This window comes from Ursus maritimus, unplaced genomic scaffold (assembly GCF_017311325.1).
Source record: "Ursus maritimus isolate PB19 unplaced genomic scaffold, ASM1731132v1 scaffold_2, whole genome shotgun sequence".
NCBI classification, from domain to species: domain Eukaryota; kingdom Metazoa; phylum Chordata; class Mammalia; order Carnivora; family Ursidae; genus Ursus; species Ursus maritimus.
Genome location: NW_024424452.1, coordinates 88,484,562 through 88,509,698, shown reverse-complemented (window position 1 = coordinate 88,509,698; position 25,137 = coordinate 88,484,562). Strand labels below are relative to the sequence as shown.

At 41.3% G+C, this 25,137-nt stretch overlaps 1 protein-coding gene across 2 annotated transcripts in view; it reads right to left on the bottom strand.

Moving 5' to 3' along the window:
• STX6 (syntaxin 6) overlaps window positions 1–24,567 on the bottom strand; it is a 46,216-nt gene extending 21,649 nt beyond the window's left edge. For both annotated transcript variants that reach the window (XM_008701131.2, XM_008701132.2), the window contains exons 1-3: window positions 24,281–24,567; window positions 6,865–7,034; window positions 4,602–4,696 (exon numbers count right to left, since the gene is read on the bottom strand). In XM_008701131.2, coding sequence (XP_008699353.1) covers window positions 4,602–4,696; window positions 6,865–7,034; window positions 24,281–24,315 — 300 coding nt within the window. In that variant the 5' untranslated portion in view covers window positions 24,316–24,567. The remainder of the gene's footprint in view (window positions 1–4,601; window positions 4,697–6,864; window positions 7,035–24,280) is intronic.
• Between the last annotated feature and the right edge of the window lie 570 nt (window positions 24,568–25,137).

The window sequence follows — 25,137 nt, the reverse complement described above, 5'->3', positions numbered from 1 at the left end:
TCATCCATTCACAAACCTCAAAAGACAAAAACTAAAAGCCCACCCATAGAAACTGAGAAAAAAACACTTAGTAAAAGAAAGTATCCACCACAAAAATAAAGATATAGATACTAGCATATTTAAAACAAAGGAAACTCAGTGATATCAGCCATATTTCTTAATTATGTGAGATTTGCTTAACTCAGTCACCTGAGGGGAAGTGCAGGTCCCCTGGGCGCCTGGGTGGCTCAGTTGGTGAGTGTCTGACTCTTGGTTTCTTCTCAGGTCATGATCTCAGGGTCCTGAGATTGGGCCCCAAGGGCTCCATGCTCAGCATGGAGGCCACTTGAGATTCTCTCCTTCCCCCTCCCTCTGCTCCCGCCCCCCACTTGCACCTACACTCTCTCTCAAAATAAATAAATAAAATCTTTTAAAAAAAAGGAAAAAATGCAGGTCCCTGGACCCCACCCAGACCTACTCAGGTACAGCTAACAAGTCCCCGGGTGAGTCTTATGAATACTGAAGTTTGAGCTGCTCTGGTCTAGATTCTAGAAGCCTTAAAGTGAGCCTGTCACCTAATAAATATCTCCTGGACTGCAGGGTCCCAATAATTACCAATTAGAGTTTAAGATGACATTCCGATATTCAATCAAACAAAAATAATAGTACAATCCTATATATATTATTAACTATGCAGAGCAAATATCTGAAATGTTCATTGGTTTGGATAATATATGCTTTAAAAAATGCACTTAATACATTTTATAATAGTCTTTTTTCAAAACAATGAACATTACTTGCATAATGAAAATATCAACACACGTGTATGGAAAAAGTAACTGAAATTCAATTAAACTTTGAACTTCAGCTGTAGAATGCGTTTTTGCTGTTAGAAGTCAGGACAATGGCAGGGAATTAAAGACTGTAAGGGGGCACAAGAAAGCTTCCAGGGGGTGCCGGGAGTGTTCTGGAATGCTTCTGGGTGCTGTTTCCATGGTTGTGATCAGTTTATAAACTCTTCACGCTGTATTTTTGGGATACATGTACTTTTCTCTATTGTTATACTTCAATAAAAATGTAAAAAACAACAAAACACTACTGTTCTGGAACAATGGCTGGAAGGTGAACTGGATCTGAAAAAACTTGACATTTTGTGTCATGAGCTGTGATATTTGTATCAAATATTCACGGCCTTGACCTAGCAATTCCACTACTAGGATTTATTTTAAGAAAACAATATAAAAGGGGTACTTGGCTGGCTCAGTCGGTAGAGCGTGTGACTCTTGATCTCTGGGTTGTGAGTTAGAACCCCATGTTGGGTGTGGAGATTACTTAAAAATAAAATCTTAAAAAAAAAAAGACCACGTAAAATATATAACAATAACAACAACAAAGCAAAGATGTACACTGCAGTGTTATTTATAATATGAAAGAGAAACAGAAATAAGCAGCAGATCCAAACAAGAAATAGTATCTTAGAGTAAACCCAGAATAATGTGTCATTTCCTTTAAGAGCCTATTTCAGGGTCATATAATGGCTAGAGATAATATGTAAAACTGTTAACAGTGATTATTTCTAGGGAGTGGAATTACAGAATGGAGGGGGGGAATTTGCACCCTTCTCATACAGCAAAATTATCTGCATTTTAAAAACAGCAAGTATGGATTACCTTTAATTTTAAGAAGGAAAATAAAAAATGCTTATGACTGCTTAACAGTATGATCACAATGATGTAAGAATACAACTGTCACGCGTTAAGAAAATGACTATGAGATTTGAGCTTAGGCTTCTTTTTCTATTTTTTCCTCTTATTAACATTTTTCTAATTTTCTTTAATGAACATGCATTACTTTCATGAAATACATATTTTAAAAGTTCCAGTTTTTAGGGGCGCCTGGGTGGCACAGCGGTTGAGCGTCTGCCTTCGGCTCAGGGCGTGATCCTGGCGTTATGGGATCGAGCCCCACATCAGGCTCCTTCCTCTGCTATGAGCCTGCTTCTTCCTCTCCCACTCCCCCTGCTTGTGTTCCCTCTCTCGCTGGCTGTCTCTATCTCTGTCAAATAAATAAATAAAATCTTTAAAAAAAAAAAAAAGTTCCAGTTTTTAAAGTTTCTGCTTAATAAAATACATGTGTGGGGGGAGGGGCAGTTAGCCCCGCTGGCCATGACTTCTCCAACAGCTATGTGGTGTGCATCCTGTGTGTGGCCATGGCAGCAGGTAAAGCACCAGGCTTTCACTTCCAGGATGGCATTTTTTCTACGGACGTTAAAAGTTGTGAGATACCATGCAACAGATTACCTTCTTATTAGGATTTAGAATTTTAAGCTAAGTTACTAAACAGTTGTAAGCATTCTGTGATAACCTGTCAGGCCAAAAACATAATCAATCATTTTTCTAACACATGAAACTTAGAACCAGCAGTCAAGAAGCCGTACCAATACAATCTGGTTCAGAACTCAAAAGAACAATAAATGTCCTGGTTATTTATGCTCCTGTTCCCATCTCATGGTGTCTTCCAAACTGAGAGAACGGGACACTATATATCCCAGTTCTTCCCACTCAGAGGTCTCACGCCCCAATGTCCTCTGTACGCACACCATACACCTCACCCTTTTTGGTTAACCATGTCTGTCTTGACTTAGAATGAAATGTGAACACTTTTTGGGTTGGGACAAGTTGGGCTTTTTCCCCCACAGGGAAGTATAGTTCTCATTCCTTTGAAAGTTTAAGTTTGAGAATGTCAGCGAGGACCATTTAACTGATAAAGAAAACACAGAACCAAAGAAGCTAATTGACTTGCTGTGATGAACATTTATTAAGGTCACAGATGAGCCTAGAACTCAGGTCTCCGAACAGCTCATTCCTCTGCCACACACTGCAAAAACTTCCACTACGAAACTAAAACGAGGTCACTCCTGGAACATATTTCCACAACAGAAAAATCCCACATGCAAAATTGCTGGTGTGTAGATAACTCCACAAATGTAAAAATGATTACTTCAAAATTATCGAAGGCTATTTACACACATAAAGAATCACCACAGCTCAGGTGCTGTTAACCTACAACTAGCCAACAATAGCTTCCCAAAACGGGGTCATAATTAAAACAGGAATGACTAAAACTACTCAGTTGGATTATACAGTTGAGTATGATTTAGACCTCAACTCTAGAAGGACTGCAACACTATGTGTGAAGTGCGGACTTGATTTAGAATACTTCTTTCAAAGCATGAACTTAAAAAACTTTTTCAGGTATTAGAAAATGAACTTTCGTTTCTACTTCCAATTATATCAACCAACTTAACTTTCAATGTATTTACCTCTGAATTTCAATTTGCAAAATTTACAGGTACTATCTTGCAAAAAGAACAAATACAATGACTGAGTTCAAGAATTTATGCTTCGCCGCCAGGTACCACTTAAATACCCGCCTCTACAGCAGTGTCTTTCAGAAAACCTATTAGAAAAAATAAAAAAGCAAACTGTATCTATAAAATAAATAATTTGGGGACTTACCTTAATGGAATAAGGGGCTTTTTTATCAGAACAGCATTCTGAACTGGCTAGAAAGTAGGAGTGTCTAACACACATGCTCAGTGTATACAGATGGTGTACCTAGGTCCAAAAAGGTTACTGGCCCATCAAAGTATGGGCTTATTTAACAATAATTTATACACACACACACACACACACACACACACAGAAAGGCAACAAATGAATAAAAGAAGACTTAAGAATTAAAGTTCAGTGATAACCTACCATTTGAAATAATTTCAAAAGGAAATCACATGACACAAAGTCTTTGGCAAACACATACCAAGGTTCCTGCCTGAGATGACTCCTAAAAAGCCATATGTTAGCGCTGGTCTGATCCCAAGTTTCTTTATTCAAGGAAGCTGCTTTCTAGTACATATGTTAAAGACAGCTGGTTCTCTTACATCTAGTTATGCTAATCAAATGGCTTAGCCATATAGTTTCAAAATACAAACATATCTCAAGGAGACGAGATTTGACTTAAATGATATTTTCTCTCAGTTTTTTTTTTTAACAATAGGTTATTAGCTATATAATTTGAGACTAGAGACTTGTTCACTTGGAGTGGTGTTTTACACTCTGATGGATGCTTGCTCTAGACAGCTCCTGAAAGGCTGTCAAGCACTTGTATATAGAAATGTCAGTAACATGGGTTGCAAAAGTTCCAGAAGCAATTCAGATGGTGGAAGAGGCCGCTATCCAAACTGGGTAAGAGTCACTCTTCACAATGCAAAGTGATTACCAATCAATCAAGAAACCAAATGGTTTCCACAATAGTAATTCTTCCTTTTGTCCAAAAATACAGTATACAGTGAAATAAAGAGGCAAAAAGACAAATGGTTTGGAGAAACGAGAGCAATGGACAAGTAACCTCCCCAAAGCCAGTCATCTACTCTCATTTTTGCTCCAAGAAATAAGCCAGACAATACTAAAAACAAATTTATTTGAATCAGAGAAATTATGAGGGAAACTGGCATACTAAAAAGCAGTTTCAGAGTTGACCCCTTAGTTTATAATTAAGAAAAAGAGTTCTGAGAAGTGTGGCGACTTCTTGCAAAAATACCACAATAAGCTCATATTCCTTACCCTGACAACTTGCCGAGTACTTGTGATGAAGGTTTTTCTTATACTCAATTCAGTCGCATCAAGGTTGAATTTTCTAGGGTTTGCTTCAACTATGCGTGGGTCAAAAAGTCAAGGGAAAGCAATTTCATCATTAAAAACCTAACAAACCACAAAATCTCTCACAGGTAAGCAATAAAATCTGGCTTGATGTTTCTTAAAACACAGTCAACTCGACACACATCACTCTCAAACTTTCTCCTCTCACAGCTGTGAAGATCTCTGTGCCTCTGAGTGGAGAAGACCCACCAGATTAAGAAACACAGCCCCTGCCGACTGGGTTCACTACAAACCCATGGCGGGCTGACCACAGCTGAGCTGGGCTTTTCCAGATGCCTGCCAGCACTCTTATCTACTCTCTTCTGACTCTAGATCGCCTTTCCCATGACGGCTTTGCAAGCCTTTTTCATCTGCTGCTCCAAACCATTCCATTTATGTCAAGAAGCTAACCCTGCTTATTAATCTAGAGGTTGAGGCTTCTTCAGCAAAGCTTCCCCGAATCTCCTCACTCCCAGCCTGGTCCTGCTGCCCCATGTCAGACACTCACATGGCTCTCTGGTCTTTTCTCTTACAGTCTGCAAATATATAGGGTTGTTATTAATGTCTGTTCCCGTGTCCCCTGAGCCCCTCACTATACTCCACCATAAATTCTATGAGGGCTGGTACACTGTTTTGCTTTATCAATCCAATCTCAGTAACTAACAAAATATCCAACACATAGTACACTCAATGATTATTTGCTGAATGAATGATGAATACACAGGCATACCTCATTTTATTGTGCTTTGTTTTACTACACTTAGCAGACATTGTGTGTTTTACAAACTGAAGGCTTCTGGCAACCCTGTGTCGAGCAAGTGTATGGGCGCCATTTTTCCGATAGCATTCACTCACTTCCTGTCTCTGTCACATTTTGGTAATTCTCACAGTATTTCAAGCTTTTTCATTATTATACTTGTTATGGTGATCTGTGATTGTGACTCACTGAAAGCTTAGATGATGACGAGACTTTTTTAGCAATCAAGTATTTTTAAATTAAGGTATATACATTGCTTTTAGACAAAATACTATTGCGCACTTAACAGACTACAGTATGGAGCAGACAACTTTTACATGCACCAGGAAACCCAAAAAATTCACTTGAGTCACTTTACTGAGACCAAGATACTCACCCTACTGTGGTGGCCTGGAAACGAACCCTCAGTATCTCCAAGGTGTGCATGTATCTGTTATTCTGCCCTTTCTCTCACAATTTCTCTGTCTCTCCAGTCTTCTTCTCTTCCCTCCATCTCAACGTATCTCCCTGTACCTGTGCTTTTGATCCCACCCACTCGCACATTTTGTTCCACTAATTTTTATCAATATACTTTTTAAATAATTTAAAATGCACCCAGGGTCACTATGATGAATAGAAATATAAATAGATTATGCCCTCCACTTATTAACTGCCTATGAACCTGAAAAGCTGGTTTCCTAGATTACACTTACAGAGAGAACAAGAGAGAACTGAGAACACACAACTGGCATATCTTCAAAATTTTTGATTAACTGGAATTTTTCCAGCTGAAAAAAGGTCATCATTCTCTGGTTTGTCAGTCAGGTCAGCAGACCTCCCATTGATAGCATGACTTAACAGAACAGACCTGACTTTACTAAATGCAGTTTCATGGTACAAAATACCTCTCTCATGGACACTGGCATTGTAACATCACTTCTTGACCAGGAAAATGACAGTCCACAAAAGGATTTTCTTTTGGTTTCTAATTAACAATGTAGGACACTGGTCTGTATACACCTTTATGGAATAATGACTAACACTCACAGAAGCTCACTGCATGTCAGGCCCCACAGTTACCTGCTCAACTTTCAACAACCCTAAGAGACAGGAACTGTCTGGAAACTGAAGCAGAGAGCAAGGCGCCCAAAGTCACACAATCAGTAACTGATGTAGCCAGGACTTGAACACATGGTCTGCCCCAGGGTCCGAGCTTATAACCACTGCACCACACTGTCTCCATGTTGCTGGATTTATCATGCACCGTAGAAGAAGGTGGCCCCTACACCTTAGCTTACTGGGCAATTATTTCAAGAGTGTCATGGTACAAATAAGAGCAACATCAATCGATTATAAAAGGAAATATCTAATTGATGTACTTGAGACATCTGGATAAAAACGTGTTCACTTTTCTGTTGACCCCAAAGGCAGAGGCATCATAGAAAAGGATATTGATGGTCTCGTCAAGGTCCTCGAGATCCCACTCTATGCTCCGGAGGTTGTTTCTCAGCTCGTTGGTGGTCCAGTCGATTTCTTCCCTTGTTGCTGTGGAGGGGTCCTGGAGGAGCTCTGTCCATCTCTGAAATAATCCCTGGGCAGTGTTGACTGCTTTCTGTACCTCTCTGTAATCAAGGAGAGGGGAAAGGGCTGAAATCACAGACAACATGTTCCATGAACAAGTTAACTACTGCCTGACCTAAGTTAACACTTGTGATCACATACCATCTTCAGCAACTACCATTCCCAAAAGTGTGTTTAGATCTTTATAGAAGGCTCTTCGTGAACAAATACCAAAGTTCAAACCTTTAAAATAACACTATTATGTTCTCAGCTGATCTTGGAATAAAATAGTCAGTACTTAAATGCTATATCAGGTTTACTGAGGACAAAATTTAATGTTTCTCTGAACAGCCTATACTTAAAAGTCATATAAGAAGCAATCCTACAAATCAACTGAAGTGCCACTAACATTCACACATGCTGCCATTTGGTGTGACAGTAATTTATATTCACATGAACAAGTCCTAACACAGCTTTCCTTTTCTTTGGGGGGGGGGGTGAGGGGTAGTGAGGGTAAAAAGGGCTGAGGAAGGGTTACTCATGCAGTTAGTCTTTCAGAAGGGAAGGATTTTAATCTGACTTTAAAAAATTTTTTAAATTCTAGTATAGTTAACAGCCAGTGTTAGGTGAGTTTCAGGTGTACAATACAGTGATTCAACAATTTCATACATTACTCAGTGCTCATCATGATAAGTGTGCTCTTAATTCCCTTTACCTACTTCCCCCATCCCTCCCACCCCCCTTCCCTCTGGTAACCATCAGTTTGTTCTCTTATAATTAAGAGTCTGTTTCTTGGTTTGTCTTTTTTTTTTCCTTAACTTTGCTCATTTGTTTTGTTTCTTAAATTCCATATATGAGCGAAATCATATGATATTTGTCTTTCTCTGACTGACTTGTTTCATTTAGCAGAATGAAACACTAAATTCTACACCTGAAACTAGTATTACATTGTATGTTAACTAACTGAAAATTAAATTAAAACTTGGAAAATAAATAAATAAATAAAAGAAATATAAATATAAATAAATAAAATAAAAATAAATAAATAGAAGTGATACACATTAAAAAAAAAAAAAGACCAACCACTTTTGAGGTAGCATTCTATACTGCTGTAGTGAGAATGTCACTATAACTTTTCAGAAATGCAAATTTCCGACACAGAAGAGAAAAACAAAAAAAGAACTTGGCCTCCTAACAATGGGCCGATAGCCACAATTTAAATGTTATAATTGACTATTACTGCATATAAAAACCAAAAAAGAATCATTTTATAATTATTTGGTCTCTTGTATGCAAAAATTATAATCTTCATGCACCGAAAGGAAGAGATCTGTTTTGATCCTTCAATGATTTCTTAACTAGTTCTTCTGGGTGTTCACTCAGGATGTTTGCTGCCTACAGCTTTAAGACAGAAACTGCGTATGCGTCCTATTCCCTCTGACAGTTTTAAGTACCAGAAGATAAAGCACTAATAAAATGAAGAAAAGTGCCTTACAATAATATTTCAGTTTGAGAATACTCATTAGACCATTAAAATGGAGAATACAGCTATGGGGTCAGGCTGAACACATCACTGAGCTATACGGCCAACAGTGACATCACCCCAGGTCTGTTCAACACCCAGCTGACGGGTTAGCAGAGTCCTCTCATTGTTCCTTCCACATCAGCCTTATACTTTCAGTGCTAGTGAGAAACTCTTAACATAAAAAGGGGAGAGACTAAGTACGTGTTTTTACTTTCTCGTAAGGTTTCTGGCTGATTTGGTAGAGAAAGAGGTACACATCTTCCCATAATACCAGGTACTTGGTTTATTTCTAAGTGTTGAACATCAATTATGAGAATAGAAGACAGAGTTAAAGAGGTATCTATAATATCTCATTTTAAAGAATATAAAAATTAACAATTCTGTCAAGTACATATATAAATTCCTTTTTGAGAACTAGAAGCCTTAAAACGAAGAAAGCCTCAGGCCAGGGCATACCACATTCTCCACCCCCAGAACACAACCATATGCTCAAATTAAACTCTCTCTTTTTTTTTTAAAGATTTTATTTATTTATTCGACAGAGATAGAGAAAGCCAGCAAGAGAGGGAACACAAACAGGGGGAGTGAGAGAGGAAGAAGCAGGCTCATAGCGGAGGAGCCTGATGTGGGGCTCGATCCCATAACGCCGGGATCACGCCCTGAGCCAAAGGCAGACGCTTAACCGCTGTGCCACCCAGGCGCCCCTCAAATTAAACTCTCTTAAGTAGCAATCCCTACACTTTTTTGGTCTCAGGGCTCCTCTGCGCTCTTCAGAATTACTGAAGACCCCAAAGAAGCTAGACTGATGTGTGTTCTTTATCTATTGCCATTTACCATATTAGAAATTCAAACAGATGTTTACAAAGTATTTATCAAGTAATCAAACATAATGAACTACCTACATGTTAATATAATGTTTTTGCAAAAAAATTTTCAAAACAAAAAAAATTACGCTGTTTTATATGTTTGCAGATCTCTTTAGTATCTGGTTTAACAGAAGACAGCTGGATTCTCATATCTCCTTCTACATTCAGTCTCTTGACATGTTTTATTCAAGTATATGAGGAAAATCCAGCCTCATACAGATAGACAGATGGAAAAGGGAGGAATATTTTAATAGACTGTTTAGATAATTGTACATATTCTTTTTTGACCCTAAACCAAAACTCAATAAAGTGGCAGTTTCTTAAAGGTTAGTTGCAATGTGGAACCTGAAACTGTATCAAAGACATTTTGAACTCTTCATATATTACAATCCATTGCCCTACCTTGTATTTTGAATGGATCTTTTACCTACCCATGTTTGATTTTATCACATATACTGGTCATCTGGAAAGTATCAGTTTACTGAGGACCAGAAGTCTTGCAAATGCTGACTCTTTTCATTACACAATATCCCAAATCATATAATATCACCACCAATCTCATCAGAAAAACTTAACTATCAGGAACCTATAAGATGATAGGAGTTGACGCAAGCTTTCCAAAATTTTATTTTTAAAAAAAGGCTCTACTTTTATCATCAGCAAAAAACCTGTCAATTGTTTTCTATTAAGTGACAAGTTCACTTTCTTCATTTTTGGGAAAATATCTCAAGTACTTTTTAGATAATTGTGAAATCTGAGAACATGTGCAATAGCGAGTTTGCCAGGCATTCTTTCAAGTAAAAATGAGAGTCTGTGGAGGGAAAAAAAGGAGCTATTTCAGCTAGCAACTCAATCACAAATTGCTTTTCCCAGAGACAGCCATCTTATTTCACAATACAGCAAAAGTGCTTCGGCATACTCTCAGTTTGTCACGCAGATCAGCAAAATGTGTACTAAGGCTGGGAGAAAACGTTTATGAATTACAAAACTGATCAATGTCTTTTATCTAGAATATAATTTTTTTAAAACTCTCAAAATTTAACAAAACTAAAACAAACCCAATTAAGAAATGGGGTGGGGGGTAAGGGAAATGGGCAAAAGATGTGAATAGTCACTTTACCAAAGATGACATACAGATGACAGCTCAGCATACAAGATGTCCACTACCATTAGTTATTAGAAAAATGCAAATTAAATCCACAATGAGATACCACGACAAATGACTGAATGCCAAAGTGCTGACCAGGTGGTGGAGTAACTGAACTCTCATGCATTTCTAGTGGGAATGCAAAATGATACAACCACTTTGGAAAATAATGTGGCTCTTTTGTAAACATGTTTACCATATGACCAAACAACCTCGCTTGTAGGTGACATGAAAACTTACATTCACACAACCATCTGCAAATTCTTATAGTAGCTTTAGTCATAATTGCCACAAATTGAAAACCACCAGCCCTCAAGCGATAGCGACTAACCTAACAAGACCTCCAGTCAGCCGAGACCACCCAGACCAGTTTGAGCGTAACCCCCAACTCAACCCTGCGTAGATGGACCATGGAGTCACCTCTAGAATGACCAACAACTACCTTTGTCTCATTATAATATTAAAATCTTCAGCCAAGGAGGAGCACAAGCCTCATTTACATAACATACAATGTACACATAGGCATGTTTTCTGAAGGCACATGTGCAACCCTCTACCCACCTCTACATATGACAAGGCTCCCCTTTTAAAATATTCATCCTAACCCTAAATAAAAGGAACCCATCCAACACTTGCTCAGGGAGTCACAACTTCGGAAGTTATTCCCTGTGATCTCCTTATTTGCTGCAAATAGAGTTTCCTTTGTGCCAACAACTTACTTGATGTAGTATGTTTTTTTATTTGACTTTATTTAAATTCAATTAATTAACATATAGCGTATTATTAGTTTCAGAGGTAGAGTTCAGTGATTCATCAGTTATATATAACACCCAGTGCTCATTATATCACCTGCTGTAGTTTTTATCTGTGACTCACCAAGGAGCAAACTCACATTAGTTCGGTTACAAAGGGACACAGAGAAACCTTTAGGGGGATGGATCTGTCTTATATCTTATTTGTGGAGGTGGTGGTTACACACAACTGTATCCATTTGCTAAATTCTGAAGAACTGTACACTAAAAATTAGGATCAATTTTACCGAAGGTAAATTATAACTTTAAAAAAATGAACATGTCTTTGAGGATCAAGATTTGATACAATTAATAATTTTTACTGTTTCAATGAAGAACACTTTTAAGGGAATATGACTTTTTTTCTTTTTCACTGCGAGGGAGGAACACAATGACGACTAGTCAGTTTGGTACCACTGCCCTGACCTAGGCAGTTCTACCTGCCACAGCTTTTTCAATCATTGGTGTAAATGTCAGCACAATGGTAAAAGCAAACCACATCTGAGTTATTACGAAAAGCGTTTTAAGCTCAGGGACTCTTCTGTGAAAGGGGTGAGAATCCCTTGAGATCCAAGCACCACACTTTCATAACCACACCTCCTAAGACATTGATAGTCAGACTTGAGGGGAGGAGGGGCACATGGATGGATTCAATTCTAGCAGCACAGAGTGAAATCAAGGAGCCCTCAAGCATGTTCTGAAAAAGACATCAAAGAAATGGCAGGAATCAGAAAAATGCCACAAAGCAATCCCAGGATAACATTCAACACCCCACAGGCCCGGGCCAGTGACCTGGCTTATTCCACTCTTGATCTCTTATTTTTTAAGAGGTTTCATCTTTAGTTTTCAGTTAGTGGCACATACATAAGAAAGGCAAAGCAGTCATTACTTTGCAGTTCTAAGACAAACATTTCAAGGAATTACAAAGGTGGGAACTATCAGCAATGGTTCACATCTCAAAGCCAGAACCTACAGTGTCTCAAGGAACCCTATTTTAATAGCAGCATGTGGGGTCCCTCAAAGTTTAAAACATCCCCCGACTTCATTTCAGCTTAGTGCTAGCCTGCAAAAGAAGGCATGAAAGGAGAGTAGAAAACATCACGTGTCACAAACTAGCCAAATATTAATGGTAACCAGAATTTTCAAGAGAACTTGGGATTCCTGATCAGTTTCAAGAGCCACGAGACACAGCTAATGATGTGTGAGACTCTAGTGAGACAACTTCTTCAATTAGGAACCATTTGTAAATATCTGGAACTAAATATTTAAAATCACTAGGCATTCCAAGTAAATCAATTAACAGGGCAGAGAACAACAAAAAGACGGAGGACCATATAATAGTGTCATCTGTTTGAGATTTGTGAGGGTTTTAACAAGAGAAGGAGAAGAACCCACTCACTGAATTTTCTTCACACTACTTTCTCAGGAAGGGCAAGGGAGCTGTTTCTGTGAGAAGCGGCTAGTTAGGCACTCCCCCCCCCGCCCCACATGCCCGGCACTGCCAGCTCTGCACAGCCCATGTGAGCACAGCGCCCTGTGAGAAGCGCAGCACCCTGACCAGAAAGCAGCAGCTGCTGACTCCTTAGGTGACAGAGAGCCACTTTTGTGTATAGTTTCCAGAAAGGTCAAAATCACAAAACACTGCTTTCCTTTTCCTGTGAAGTCTGGTTTACTTGTTTGAGGTTTTTCTTTCAACTATGTGAAGGGAAAGACTGAAATCTGATGCCCAGAACTTTCCATGAGGGGCCAGGTATACCTTGAATTTTTGGAGCTCTTCAGCTTAACAAACTTCTTGGTTAACCATCTGCTCACCAACAGCTCTGGGAATCCTGTCTGGCACCATTTCACCAAAAACTTGCTGTTTACTCTCCTAGGTAGTACAGGTTTAGCTGCTGACCCTGAGAAGTGCCCACAAAAGTCAAACAGATTTTCTGCTGCCACATCTGTTACAGATGTTTCCAAAGTCGGTTCTGTCTGACACAGTCTGTGGCAACAAGAGTCACAGTGTTGGAAAATGCTAAGGGTGAAGATCTTCCACCTTGCTGTCTACCAAATGGTCTATCAAAATCAAGGGACCTGTCATATCCTCATGGATTAAACTCCATGAACACCAGAATGAAGGTCCTTCACTGCAGTCCGCCTCAAAGCCCAGGGAACTACTGGTAAGCAACTGCCAAGAGTGAAAACACAGTCTACATCTTTGAAGAATATATCTTTTCGGCAAAAATGAAGTCATCAAAGCTTTCAAAACCAGGTTCTTCCATTCATTATAAATAAAAAGTTGACACTGTCAGAACCTAGCTTGTTTCCAAAGCCAGTCAAACACTAACCCTCTGTCATTGCTAGCTGAGCCTCTCCCGTACAACATTCTAGTCTGTTCCACCATGCGTAAGGGCCCACCATCCCAACCAACCTCTAGGGCTAAAGGCAATACATCCAGATGTCCATAAAAATCACCAAGTTTTCTTATCTAGATCTTGCCAAGTTTCTCAGTAAAGTTTGAGGAAGGAGTATCTCAACCATGAAGAAGCTTTGGTTTTGCAGAATCTGTCATTCAGCTATGCCAACAAGTTGCACAATAATTGTAGCTGAAACCTCCATCAGCCTACTGATTTCTCCTTTCTTCTTTGATCATGCTGATAGACTCCGAACTGGCATCTGTTCCAGTCACTGTGTCTGTATAACCACCCCCCCAAAACGTAGTGGAGTAAAACAAGCATTTATTACGCTCATGGATTCTGCGGGTCGGGAAATCGTGCCAAACACAGAAGAAATGGCTGGTCCCTGCTTCACAGTGTCTGTGGCTGCAAAAACATAGGCTCCTCGGTAGTGTCTCTGTGTCTGTGTCTCTCCACATGATCTCTCTAGCAGAGCGGCTTCGGTGTAGCTGGACTTCTCACATGTTAGCTCAGGACACCCCAGCCTTGCATCCCGAGTCAGGAAGATGCAGGTGGAAGCTGTACTGGCTGTCTCTTAGGGCTTAAGCTTCAGGAGTCAAGCAGTGTCATTTCTGACTCATTCTGTCAGTTGAGGCAATTACAAAGGTCTTCCCAGGTCCCAGGGAAAGAAATCAGGATCCCAGCTTGATAGAAGAATGCCAGCTTCACAATTTAAGAAAAGCAAATGGGGCAGGATATATACCGGGGTGGCCACCTTTAGAAAAAGACAATCGGCCCCAAGACCAGTATCTAGGGCAGTGCTCCTTCTGCACGACTCTTTACAGAGAGGTTCCTGTTTCATCAATATACTCAGAGGCTAGGAAAGGCAAATGGTTTCCATTCTAGTAACGAAACCTGAAAAACCCAGGCTGTGCAAGCCTCTGCAACCATATCCCCCCTCCAGCCCCCTAGCCTACCAGCCTCTTTCCACTACCAATCCCTTGTGCTAGGTAAGGGAGGAGCTCTTGTTACTGCTTGACTTCCACACTCACATCTTCTGTATTTAAGGGGAAAACCACACACACTCCTTTCACTTGACCTCGCTGTCATTTCCAAATTCAACTGTACGGTGATACCTTTTGCAATTACTCTTGTGGGGGGAAAATTGACTCTACTTAGTTACCCACGGTTATATACAATTTTGACCTCAATTTGCTGCTGCTTCCACAACCCCCCTGGGATAGTGCTACTGCTACCAACGACACCGCAGATCAAAGTCATGATGGCTTGAATGTGTCTTCACTTTCAATGTACTTGCCACTACAGCCTTCAGAGCTATTTTCTTGAAACTCTCACTTCCTTTGTTTTTGTGTCATTGTGGTCTTCTAGTTTCTACCAGTTTTCTCTTTCCTTTTCCTCTATTTGGTCCTAGTGTTTCCTAGCACTTTTCATAGCTTCTAGGCGTTCATCAATACTCACAGGTTCAAAAGATCCCTTTCAGCTGTTGACTCCCCAACCGCATTACCAACCCTAGTCACTCACCAGGATTAATTCCTTTATTTTTAGCTGCCTATAGGACCATTCCATTTGCCTAAAACCAAACTGATCTTATCCTGCCTATAAATTAATTAATTTAAAAAATTTTTAAAAAGTATTCAAACAAAAAGATAAAGCAGAGAAAAAGTCTGCTTCCTTCTCTAGCTTCCCCCTTTCAGTCAATGGTGCCTCTATCTTCCAAGATTTCAAACTTGTCTAGACACTCTTCCTCTTAAAAGTTCTCACCTTGCACAACATCTACTTAAGTGCAGTCACTGGATTTTAGATCTGGAAGGAACTTTCAAGATATCTAGTCTGCACTCGTTGAACAAACAGGAGAATTGGAGCTTAGGCATCTAGGCTGTTTGCCTCAAATGCTTCCGACTCTATGAGGTGCCTTCCAGTACCAAGACCTATTCAATCCTATCTTTGCTAAGCCTTCAGACAAATCTATTTCTTTTGTGGAATCAGAAGACCTGATTTGCCCACAGGCTAGTAAACAGTAACTGCTAGTTAAAACTGCCACCTGATTAAGAATTTACAATAGGAAACAGATTAAATTTAAACTTCTCAGCTAGGTATTCCACATCTTCCTCCCCCAAACTGGCCCACTTTAATATCCAACCTGATTTCTCACTGAAACAAAATCTGTGTCAGTTGGCAGTTCTCCTTCCCACCCTCCCCTTTCTCATTCCTGGCTCTAGACTTCTGGTCGCTTCTTTCCCAGCCAAGAGTCCCTACATCTCTGCAAATGAAAAGTAGACATTTTCTTTAAGGGCTAGAATGAGACCCTATTACCTGCTTCACTAAAATGTCCTTGACCAACATTCCCACTGGGGTCTTTCCTTTTTTCAGTCTTCATAACATCTCAACTCTACTCTGAAATCTTCCACACAATGCACACTGTCTTTCGCCTATACTCCGGGTGTCTGCATGGTGTTGTCCAACCAGACTACAATTTCAGCCAAATACAGTATTAGGCATTCAATAAATTTATAACAAACGTTTGCAAACTTTTTATAGTGAAACATCTGATTCTGACTTTAAAAAAGAGAACTGAGATTAGACTTACATTCATTTGTATTAGACTAAAACTACTTTGCAGGCATGTGATTTCTTTTTCAGTGATTAGACCAAGAAACAGTTCTCTCAACATTGTGAATAAAATGCACACGCCTGCCTGCAAGGAACTCATAATCTAGAGTTAAGAAGACTGCACATGCGGACAAATGCTGGTTAAAGAATACAACATATACCATACTGCTCATCTGCTTACTTAGGCCATTATTTCAACATTGATCCACAGCCAAGAACCTGGAAACTATCCTTACTCAGGCACACAAAGCCTCCAAAACAACAACATAGTAAAGAGCCGCAACATTCATGCCTTTCACCTACAGAAGAAGCTCACTTGGTACCAACAGACTCTCATATTCCAATGCTCAATTTTGTAGTTTTCTTGGCCATTCAATTGGAAGTTGCAAGTTCTAAAAGGCTTACAGCAAGATAGGGAAAAATACCCAAAACTCAAAATGGATGCACTCATCAAACAAGCACCGCATGAGTCCCTACAAAATACAAAGATGAAAACAACAGGATTCAAATATGATTTTTTTAAAAGATTTTTTATTTATTTATTCAACAGAGATAGAGACAGCCAGCGAGAGAGGGAACACAAGCAGGGGGAGTGGGAGAGGAAGAAGCAGGCTCATAGCGGAAGAGCCTGATCTGGGGCTCGACCCCATAACGCCGGGATTACGCCCTGAGCCAAAGGCAGACGCTTAACCGCTGTGCCACCCAGGCGCCCCTCAAATATGATTTCTTTTTTTCTTTTTTTTTAAGATTTTATTTATCTATGTGACAGAGAGACAGCCAGCGAGAGAGGGAACACAGCAGGGGGAGTGGGAGAGAAAGAAGCAGGCTCCCAGCGGAGGAGCCTGATGTGGGGCTCGATCCCAGAATGCTGGGATCACACCCTGAGCTGAAGGCAGATGCTTAACGACTGAGCCACCCAGGTGCCCTCAAATATGATTTCTTAAAATGAGAATCCCAGGACTGTTAAGAGATCAGGGGAAATGGGTGCGGGTGGGAGATAGAGAGGAGATAGGCGTGTATTCTGGAGGGCAATCTGGTAATATGCATCAGAAGCTTTGAAAATGTGCTTACTCTCTCAATTAGCAAATCTGCTAAAGAAATACAGGCTATGGAAATAGAAGCAGCAATAAAGACCTGTCAGGCATTCATTCTCCTTGCCACTATTTTATTTGTAATAGTGATAAATTAGAAATATCTTAACTGTCATCCTAGGTAATCATTTATATTACATTTGGAAAAAAGATTTTATTTACTTATTTGAGAGAGAGAGCATGCTAGAGAGAGAAAGAGCACAAGCAGAGGGGAGGGGCAGAGAGAGAGGGAGAAGCCGACTCCCCGCTGAGCAGGAAGCCGGAACTCGAACTCAATCCCAGGACCCAGGAATCATGACCTGAGCCAAAGGCAGACATTTAACCGACTGAGCCACCCAGGTGCCCTCATTTATATTACATTTCTATGACAAAATACAATGCAGTCATTAAAAGCCCTCCCACTGAAGACATTTTAAGGATATAAAAAAATACAGATAGCCCTCCCATCCTCTTTCCGCGCTGCCATAATGTGCACGAGAATGTCCTGGCAGATGCTCTCAAGAGCATTAACAATGCTGAAAAGAGGCAAATGTCAGGTTCTTATTAGGCTATGCTCCAAAGTCATCATCCAGTTTCTAACCATGATGATAAAGCATGGTTACACTGGCGAATTTGAAATCAGTAACGTTCACAGAGCGGGGAAAATTGTTGTGAACCTCACGGGCAAGTTAAACAAGTGTGGAGTGATCAGTCCTAGATTTGATGTACAACCCAAAGATCTAGAAAAATGGCAGAATAATCTGCTCCCATCCCACCAGTTTGGTTTCGTTGTACTGACAACCTGTGGCATCAATCAACCTCTGACAACCAATGGCATCACGAACCATGAAGAAGCAAGATGAAAGCACACAGGAGGGAAAATCCTCGGATCCTTTTTCTAGGGATACATATGTGCAAATAAAACGCCTCAATGGAAAAAAAAATAACAGAGGAAAAGATTATAATACAGTATCATGCCAACTTCTGAAACAATTATTCAATAATAATAATACACACATATATAAATTCTGGCCTTTTCACTTATAAGCCTGAAGTTCTGTGTTTTTGTTGTTTTTTTTTTTTTTACTAAGTTTCATTTTCTTCTTTTTAATGATAATAATAGCACCAGTACTTACTTTATAAGGATTAAAAAAAATAATTATTGGGGCGCCTGGGTGGCACAGCGGTTAAGCCTCTGCCTTCGGCTCAGGGCGTGATAACAGGGCGTGATCCTGGTGTTATGGGATCGAGCCCCACATCAGGCTCCTCCACTATGAGCCTGCTTCTTCCTCTCCCACTCCCCCTGCTTGTGTTCCCTCTCTCGCTGGCTGTCTCTATCTCTGTTGAATAAATAAATAAAATCTTTAAAAAAATAATAGTAATTATTGTTAGGTTCTTAGCACAATGCCTGATATATCCTGAGATCAAAAACTGATGAAAAGGACTGCCTAAAACTATTAATAGAAATAAAGATCAAAAGACACCAAAATTTTAACAAATTCTTTTTGGATGGTGGCATTTCAATAAATTTTTATTCTCCTTCTTATATTTTTGTTTCCTAGATTTTCTAAAATAAGCATATATTAATTTAACGTTAGTTTAAATGTTACTCAAAAACCAGTAAGACATGGTCTCTCCTCTCAGAAAGGGCAACTTATTTGGATGGAAACATAGAAACAGACATTTAAAAGAAAGTATTTATTGGGCATTTAGTATGTGCCCCCAACTGCTAGGTAATTTACATACATTAACTCATTTAATCCTTATAACCAATAAAGCAGGTATTTTTAAGCCAATTTTGTACATTGCTAACCCATTTTGTACAAACAGGTTCAAAGAGGAGAATTAACTTGCCCAAAGTTACACCAAGTAACTGAAAGGTGAGATCCCAATGTTAGGTCAGCCTGATTACCAAAAAAACAGTTCTTTCACCAAACTTCGCTGCCTCCTGAAGTCAGATAAAAAGAAAAATTACACCCAGAATCCACTTTTCCTTTCTCTTTAACCCTCTTTATTCTTACAGAACTTATCACCACCTGACATATCACGTTATTTGTCTGTTTCCTGTCCTCAGAATGCAAGCTCCATAAGGATGGGATTTAGTCTGTTCACTGCTGTACCCTCAGCTCCCAGCACACAAAAACAGACACTCAATAAGGATGTCAGAATAGAGGATTCTGAATAGAGAAATGACCTGATCGTGTCTGTGTGGATACATCTGTAGCAGTGCGAAGCTTGCTGAAGAAGTTGCTTACAGGAGTCCAGGTGAGAGAGAACGAGGACATGCGCTAGGGTAGAAGAACCATAGCTAGAGAGGGAGAGAAGATTCTAGAAATATCCAAGGGGTGGCACTGATAGGACACGATGATCAAGTGGACATGAGACTGAAGGTGAATGGGGAGTCAGGAGTGGAGGGCTAAGAGGAGGAATGTCTGGTCAGGCGTTTGTAGGGAGGGGAGAGAATGGGGCCAGAGTGACCAGGATGTGCTCAGGTACACAGGGAGTACCTGACACAATGGGCATAATCAAGCTCCCAGTGAGAGCACATGGAGAGGATCCACCAGAGAGGCTACGAGTTAAGGGCAGGCCAGAGGTGATTTAGGAGAGCCTGGAGTTTCAGGGACCGAGTTCTGGTGCCGTAAATACCACTGTGAATGTCTACGCCAGGTAGGGGCCACATGTGCCCTGAGAGCTCAGCTGCCCCACTGCGGTGGTTTTCTTCTCTGTGTCCTGGGATCCTGCTCTGAACAGGACACTGATAGTGTCAAAACCTCACATAACCAGCCTCAAACATCCAGGCATTAAGAACTGCGTATTTCGATTAACACAGCTTTCTAACTAGTCCCCTTCTAAATCTTTCCTCACACTGATGCATCCAACAGTACTACCAAATCAATATTCCTAAAAACGTTCATTTCATTCCACTTCCCAGATTTAAAAATCTCCAATGGCTTCAAAATGAGGCTCTCCTTGACCCTATTCTACCTGCATTGTGACATTTTAACAGTGTGAGTAGAATCAGGCAGTTCAAATTTGAATCCTGGGTCTACCACTTATTAGCTGTGTGACCCCAGGCAAATAACTTAACCCCTCTGTGCTCCCTCAGTTCCTCATCTCTAAAATGGGGCTAGTGCCCACATCACAGAGCTGTTCCCATCAAGTGAAATTTTTTATAAAGTGCTTACGTAGCACAAAATGCCTGGATAGGAGTTGCATCCTTAAAATGTTAGCTATTATTATTACTTCCCTTAAATAAACTTCCTACACCACCTGGGATGCTCTCCTTGATCATTTCTAATACACAATGCCCATCTCAGGGCATCTGCTGGCAATGTTCCCACCCATGAATCACTACTTCTTAACCACCCGCACCACCACCACGAGTATTTATTTAACATTTATGCTGTATATTCAAGGTGCTGGGCTGGAAATACAGGGAAAATAAACAGTCCCAACCCTCAGAGCTCATAGTCTAATAATGAAAGACAGCCAGAGGAAGAGGTGCAATAATGCGTTATGAGTGCCAAGGGAAGCACTTCCTGGAGGCAATGCAGATGCTTACACTGAATCTTCAAAGCTTAGTGGGTGACCCAGGCAGAGCAGGAGTCCGTGGAGTAAGAGCACCCAGGATGGAGTCATACTTACCAAGAACTTACCAAGTCATACTTACCAAGAACTTACCAAGTCTGACCTTGCTGGAGCTCTGTGCTGAGGGTAGGCAGAGTGGGGAGAGGGGAAAAGGACGGCTGGATCACAGTGGTCATGAAGTGTTTGGACTTTACTCTGTAGGCAACAGGCAGCCACTAAATGATGTTAAGTACGGAACCCCTAGAAGAGCTATACCTCTGCTACCCAACGTGGGCTCCACATGTGACCACAGAACGCCTGCGATGCACTGGTGTGACTAAGGAACTAATTTTCTTATTTCAGTTCAATTTAAAACCTGATATGCAATTCCGTTACTGGAAAATTTTTAAATATGTTTGGAATGTTTGGGTATGTGAATCTACTTTTTTTTTTTTTTTTTAAGATTTTATTTATTTATGTGACAGAGACAGCCAGCGAGAGAGGGAACACAAGCAGGGGGAGTGGGAGAGGAAGAAGCAGGCTCATAGTGGAGGAGCCTGATGTGGGGCTCGATCCCAGAACGCCGGGATCACGCCCTGAGCCGAAGGCAGACGCTTAACCGCTGTGCCACCCAGGCGCCCCGTGAATCTACTTTTTCAACTGTAAATTTAATGAACTCTAAATACGGATCAAATATTCGTGATGAAAATTTAGTGTCCAAACTGAGATGTGCTATACATATAAAATATATTCCAAATTTGAAAACTTTAAACAAAAAAGTAAACTATCCCATTATAAACTTCATATTAACCACATGCTGAAATATTCTGAATATATTAAAGATAACATTAAAATTAATTTCACCAGTTTCTTTTTTTTTTTTTAAGATTTTATTTATTTATTTGACAGAGACAGCCAGCGAGGGAGGGAACACAAGCAGGGGGAGTGGGAGAGGAAGAAGCAGGCTCCCAGCAGAAGAGCCTGATGTGGGGCTCGATCCCAGAACGCCGGGATCACGCCCTGAGCCGAAGGCAGACGCTTAACGACTGTGCCACCCAGGCGCCCCTAATTTTACCAGTATCTTTTCACTTTTTTTTTAAGTGACCTCTATGCCCAATGCCCCGGAGATCAAGAGTTGCATGCTCCACTAATTAAGCCAGCCAGGTGCCCCTTTCTACTTTTTAACATGGCTACTAGGAAATGTAAAATGGCATATATGGCTCACATTATATTTCAGACAGCACTGATCCAACAGAACCAAGGGCAGATGACTAGAAACAGGCAGACCAATTAAGAGAGACACAGGCCTGAATTATCTCAATTCTACCCATCTTCATAACCTAATTCAAGACCTACTACTACTTCTAAAAGCTTTTCCAATCATAACCATTTCTAATGAGTTGCTTTTCTCAGAACTACTGGGGCACTTAATCTTCTGTAACATTTGCTTTATCGCTTAATTTATCACCTGTCATTTCTACTTATTTTGGGGTGAGTTGTTTCTCAGAGCCATCAGCTGCTAGGCTAAGGGCTACAACTTAGGCATCTAATTTTCCATATCGTGCAATGCATTTTCAATACTTTTAATAAATAGGGGTACACGGCTCTCCAAATATTCTGTCACAGCCACCCATGTGGCCAATTATACTTTTTCAGCAGAAGGTCTCGCCAATCTCTTCCTTCAGACACCTTAAGGACATGAGCTAAAATGATATAAAAGTCAACCAAGAATCCAGGCCAATATTCCAATACAGCAGTGATATCTAATCAGTGAGCGAGCACTGGTAGACTATATTGGATACTATCAGGAAAAAAAGGCCAAGATGTCAGAGCAATTTCGCATTTTCACAGATTCCATTAAAAATCAAACAAACAAAAAATTTCTGATTATCCCTGGTTTCCACTGCCAGAGATAACCTTTGCAACCTAAGCATTAAGAATTTTCATTGGAGGAAAAGATGCACGGCTTTAACATTTAAAAATTAACCCCTAAACTAATCTTTCTAACAAATAACACATTTTCCAGGTAGAGAGTCACATATTACCAATCAATCTGCAACACAGCATTTTCCTTTAAGTAGTAGCATCCTACTTTAAGTAGGATGAAGAAAAAATCCTTTTAGGAAAATGTTAAGAAGTATATAAATATATTTTACTGTATCATGGATAACAAAGTACTTCACCTAAAGTAGCATGTAAATTCTCTGAGAAGAATCCTTAAAACACACACACACACTCAACCAACTGGTCAGGCAGAAATAGGAAGCTAGCAACTAGCTCCAAGCAGAGGGACGCTTCGTGGTTAATAGGACTGATCTGGGAACTTTGTAGTTCCCAGATTTGTTTATGTCCGACATTTAAAACATAAAGCTGACAAGTTACAATAGCATGAGAATCCACCTTTTTTGCATTTGTTTAATGGCTACAAAGATAATATGGCAAAGTGCAAATGAAGTTTCTATCTCCAAACAAACAATCGAGCAATCAAAGATGGAGTCAGGACAGCTCACAGGGAAAAATAAGTTAAGGCAGTTCTGTTCCGAAAGGCTGGATAAGAAATGGGGGAAACCTGTCAAAGAGCCTGGATGAAATCAGGGAGTTAAAAAGAAAGCACTCACTTCCTTTAGCACTGTGGGAAAATCCCAGTTGCTAATAGAAAGCTGAGGAAAGTTTAGTTTGGCTGATTTCATTTTGTTTTCCTTCCAACATCATCGCTGAGTTCGAACGACTGCTTTCCTCCCCTCACATTACTCAGTAAAAACGCCCCCACTGAATTGAGTTGTCTTCCGGAGCCCTGCTCCCCCGCAGCCCAGCCTGCAAACGTGCTCAGACGCCTCTGGGCGTGTTGTGGTCTCACCACTCTGCGGGCCGGCGCTCCAAACTCAATGGACAATGGAAGCTCACCCCCAACAACGCCAACTACAAAGCTCAGGAGGGCCATTTCCCTTTTCCTGCCCAGATGCTGTTTTCCCTCCTTCGAAGTAGGGCCCCGTGCTCCACTAGAGCCCCAGTGTGGGCTGGGACGCGTGTCTCCCGCCCCACCTGCAGAGCTGCTGATCTCCTTGAACCCCAAATAAGTTGTATCTCCACGCACAGCCCACAAGAAATCCCCTTCCCCAGGGGCTTGGTTGGGGGCACGGTTTTCACAGTCCAGGTAGTACGGGGAGGGGATGCCTCTGGACGCTTGGTCATGGCCCTGCAAGCTAAGCCGTCCTCACTGTCCCCTCCCTAGTCTCCACTTGTCTCCCCTCCCCCTCCAGAGAGAAGAGCGGGGAGGTGCGGGCTGGCAGCACGGCCACCTCCTCCTCCAGTGGAGCTCACGGGGACACTCACCCTTTCACCACAAAGAAGGGGTCCTCCATGGACATGGCGTCCCGGCAACCGGCTGCCTCACGCCTGCTCCGCGCACAGGGCGCCCGCGCCCTCCAAGCCTCTCTCTGCCCACCCTACCGGTCTGCCGCAGCCGCCGGCGCCTCGGCCTGGGGAACCCAAAGCAACTGGCGCGCGCAGGCCGGGGCGCACCGGACCGCCGCCGGTCCAGCACTCGATTACCTCGCAGACCAAATCCCCGACTCTGACGCCGGCCCCTGCGCCTGCCTCCTCCCCCGGCTCCTCCCGGCGCGTCTGGCCGGCTTGACCCCGCCCCGGGACCCGCGGCCGCGGCCAACCACAGACGCGGCCCGCTGCACCACTTCCGCACCCGGTCTCACGTGACCAGGGCCAGCCCCACCCCCCGTCGGCGGGGCTTGGGCGCCGCGTCACGCAACCCTGGAGGCGGGGCTCTGAGGCGGGTGGGCGAGAGTCCGTGTTCCCCCACCTTCCCCACTCAGGCTTGGGGGGAGGAGCTGCTTGTTGCCTTATGGGGGGCAATTAGGTTTTCAAGGTATGCACTAGTACCTGATTTGTACAATCATTTTACCTTTCCTGTACCTTTAAGGCTTGATTTTGATGACATATGATTTATAAATCTATCTTGTCCTTGCAATAAATCACGCTTACATACATTATCTGACAATGATAATGTTGCACACCTCCTTTTTGTAGGTCTTACTTGTGTCCCCAATGCCCTAAAGGCTGCCATGTGCATTATCTCAATTTTCCTGGTGGGAAGGTATTATTTACAATTCGTAAATGACAAAAGTTCAGAGGTTTCAAGATTTCCTGGGGTCACACCCTGGACAGGGTGGAGT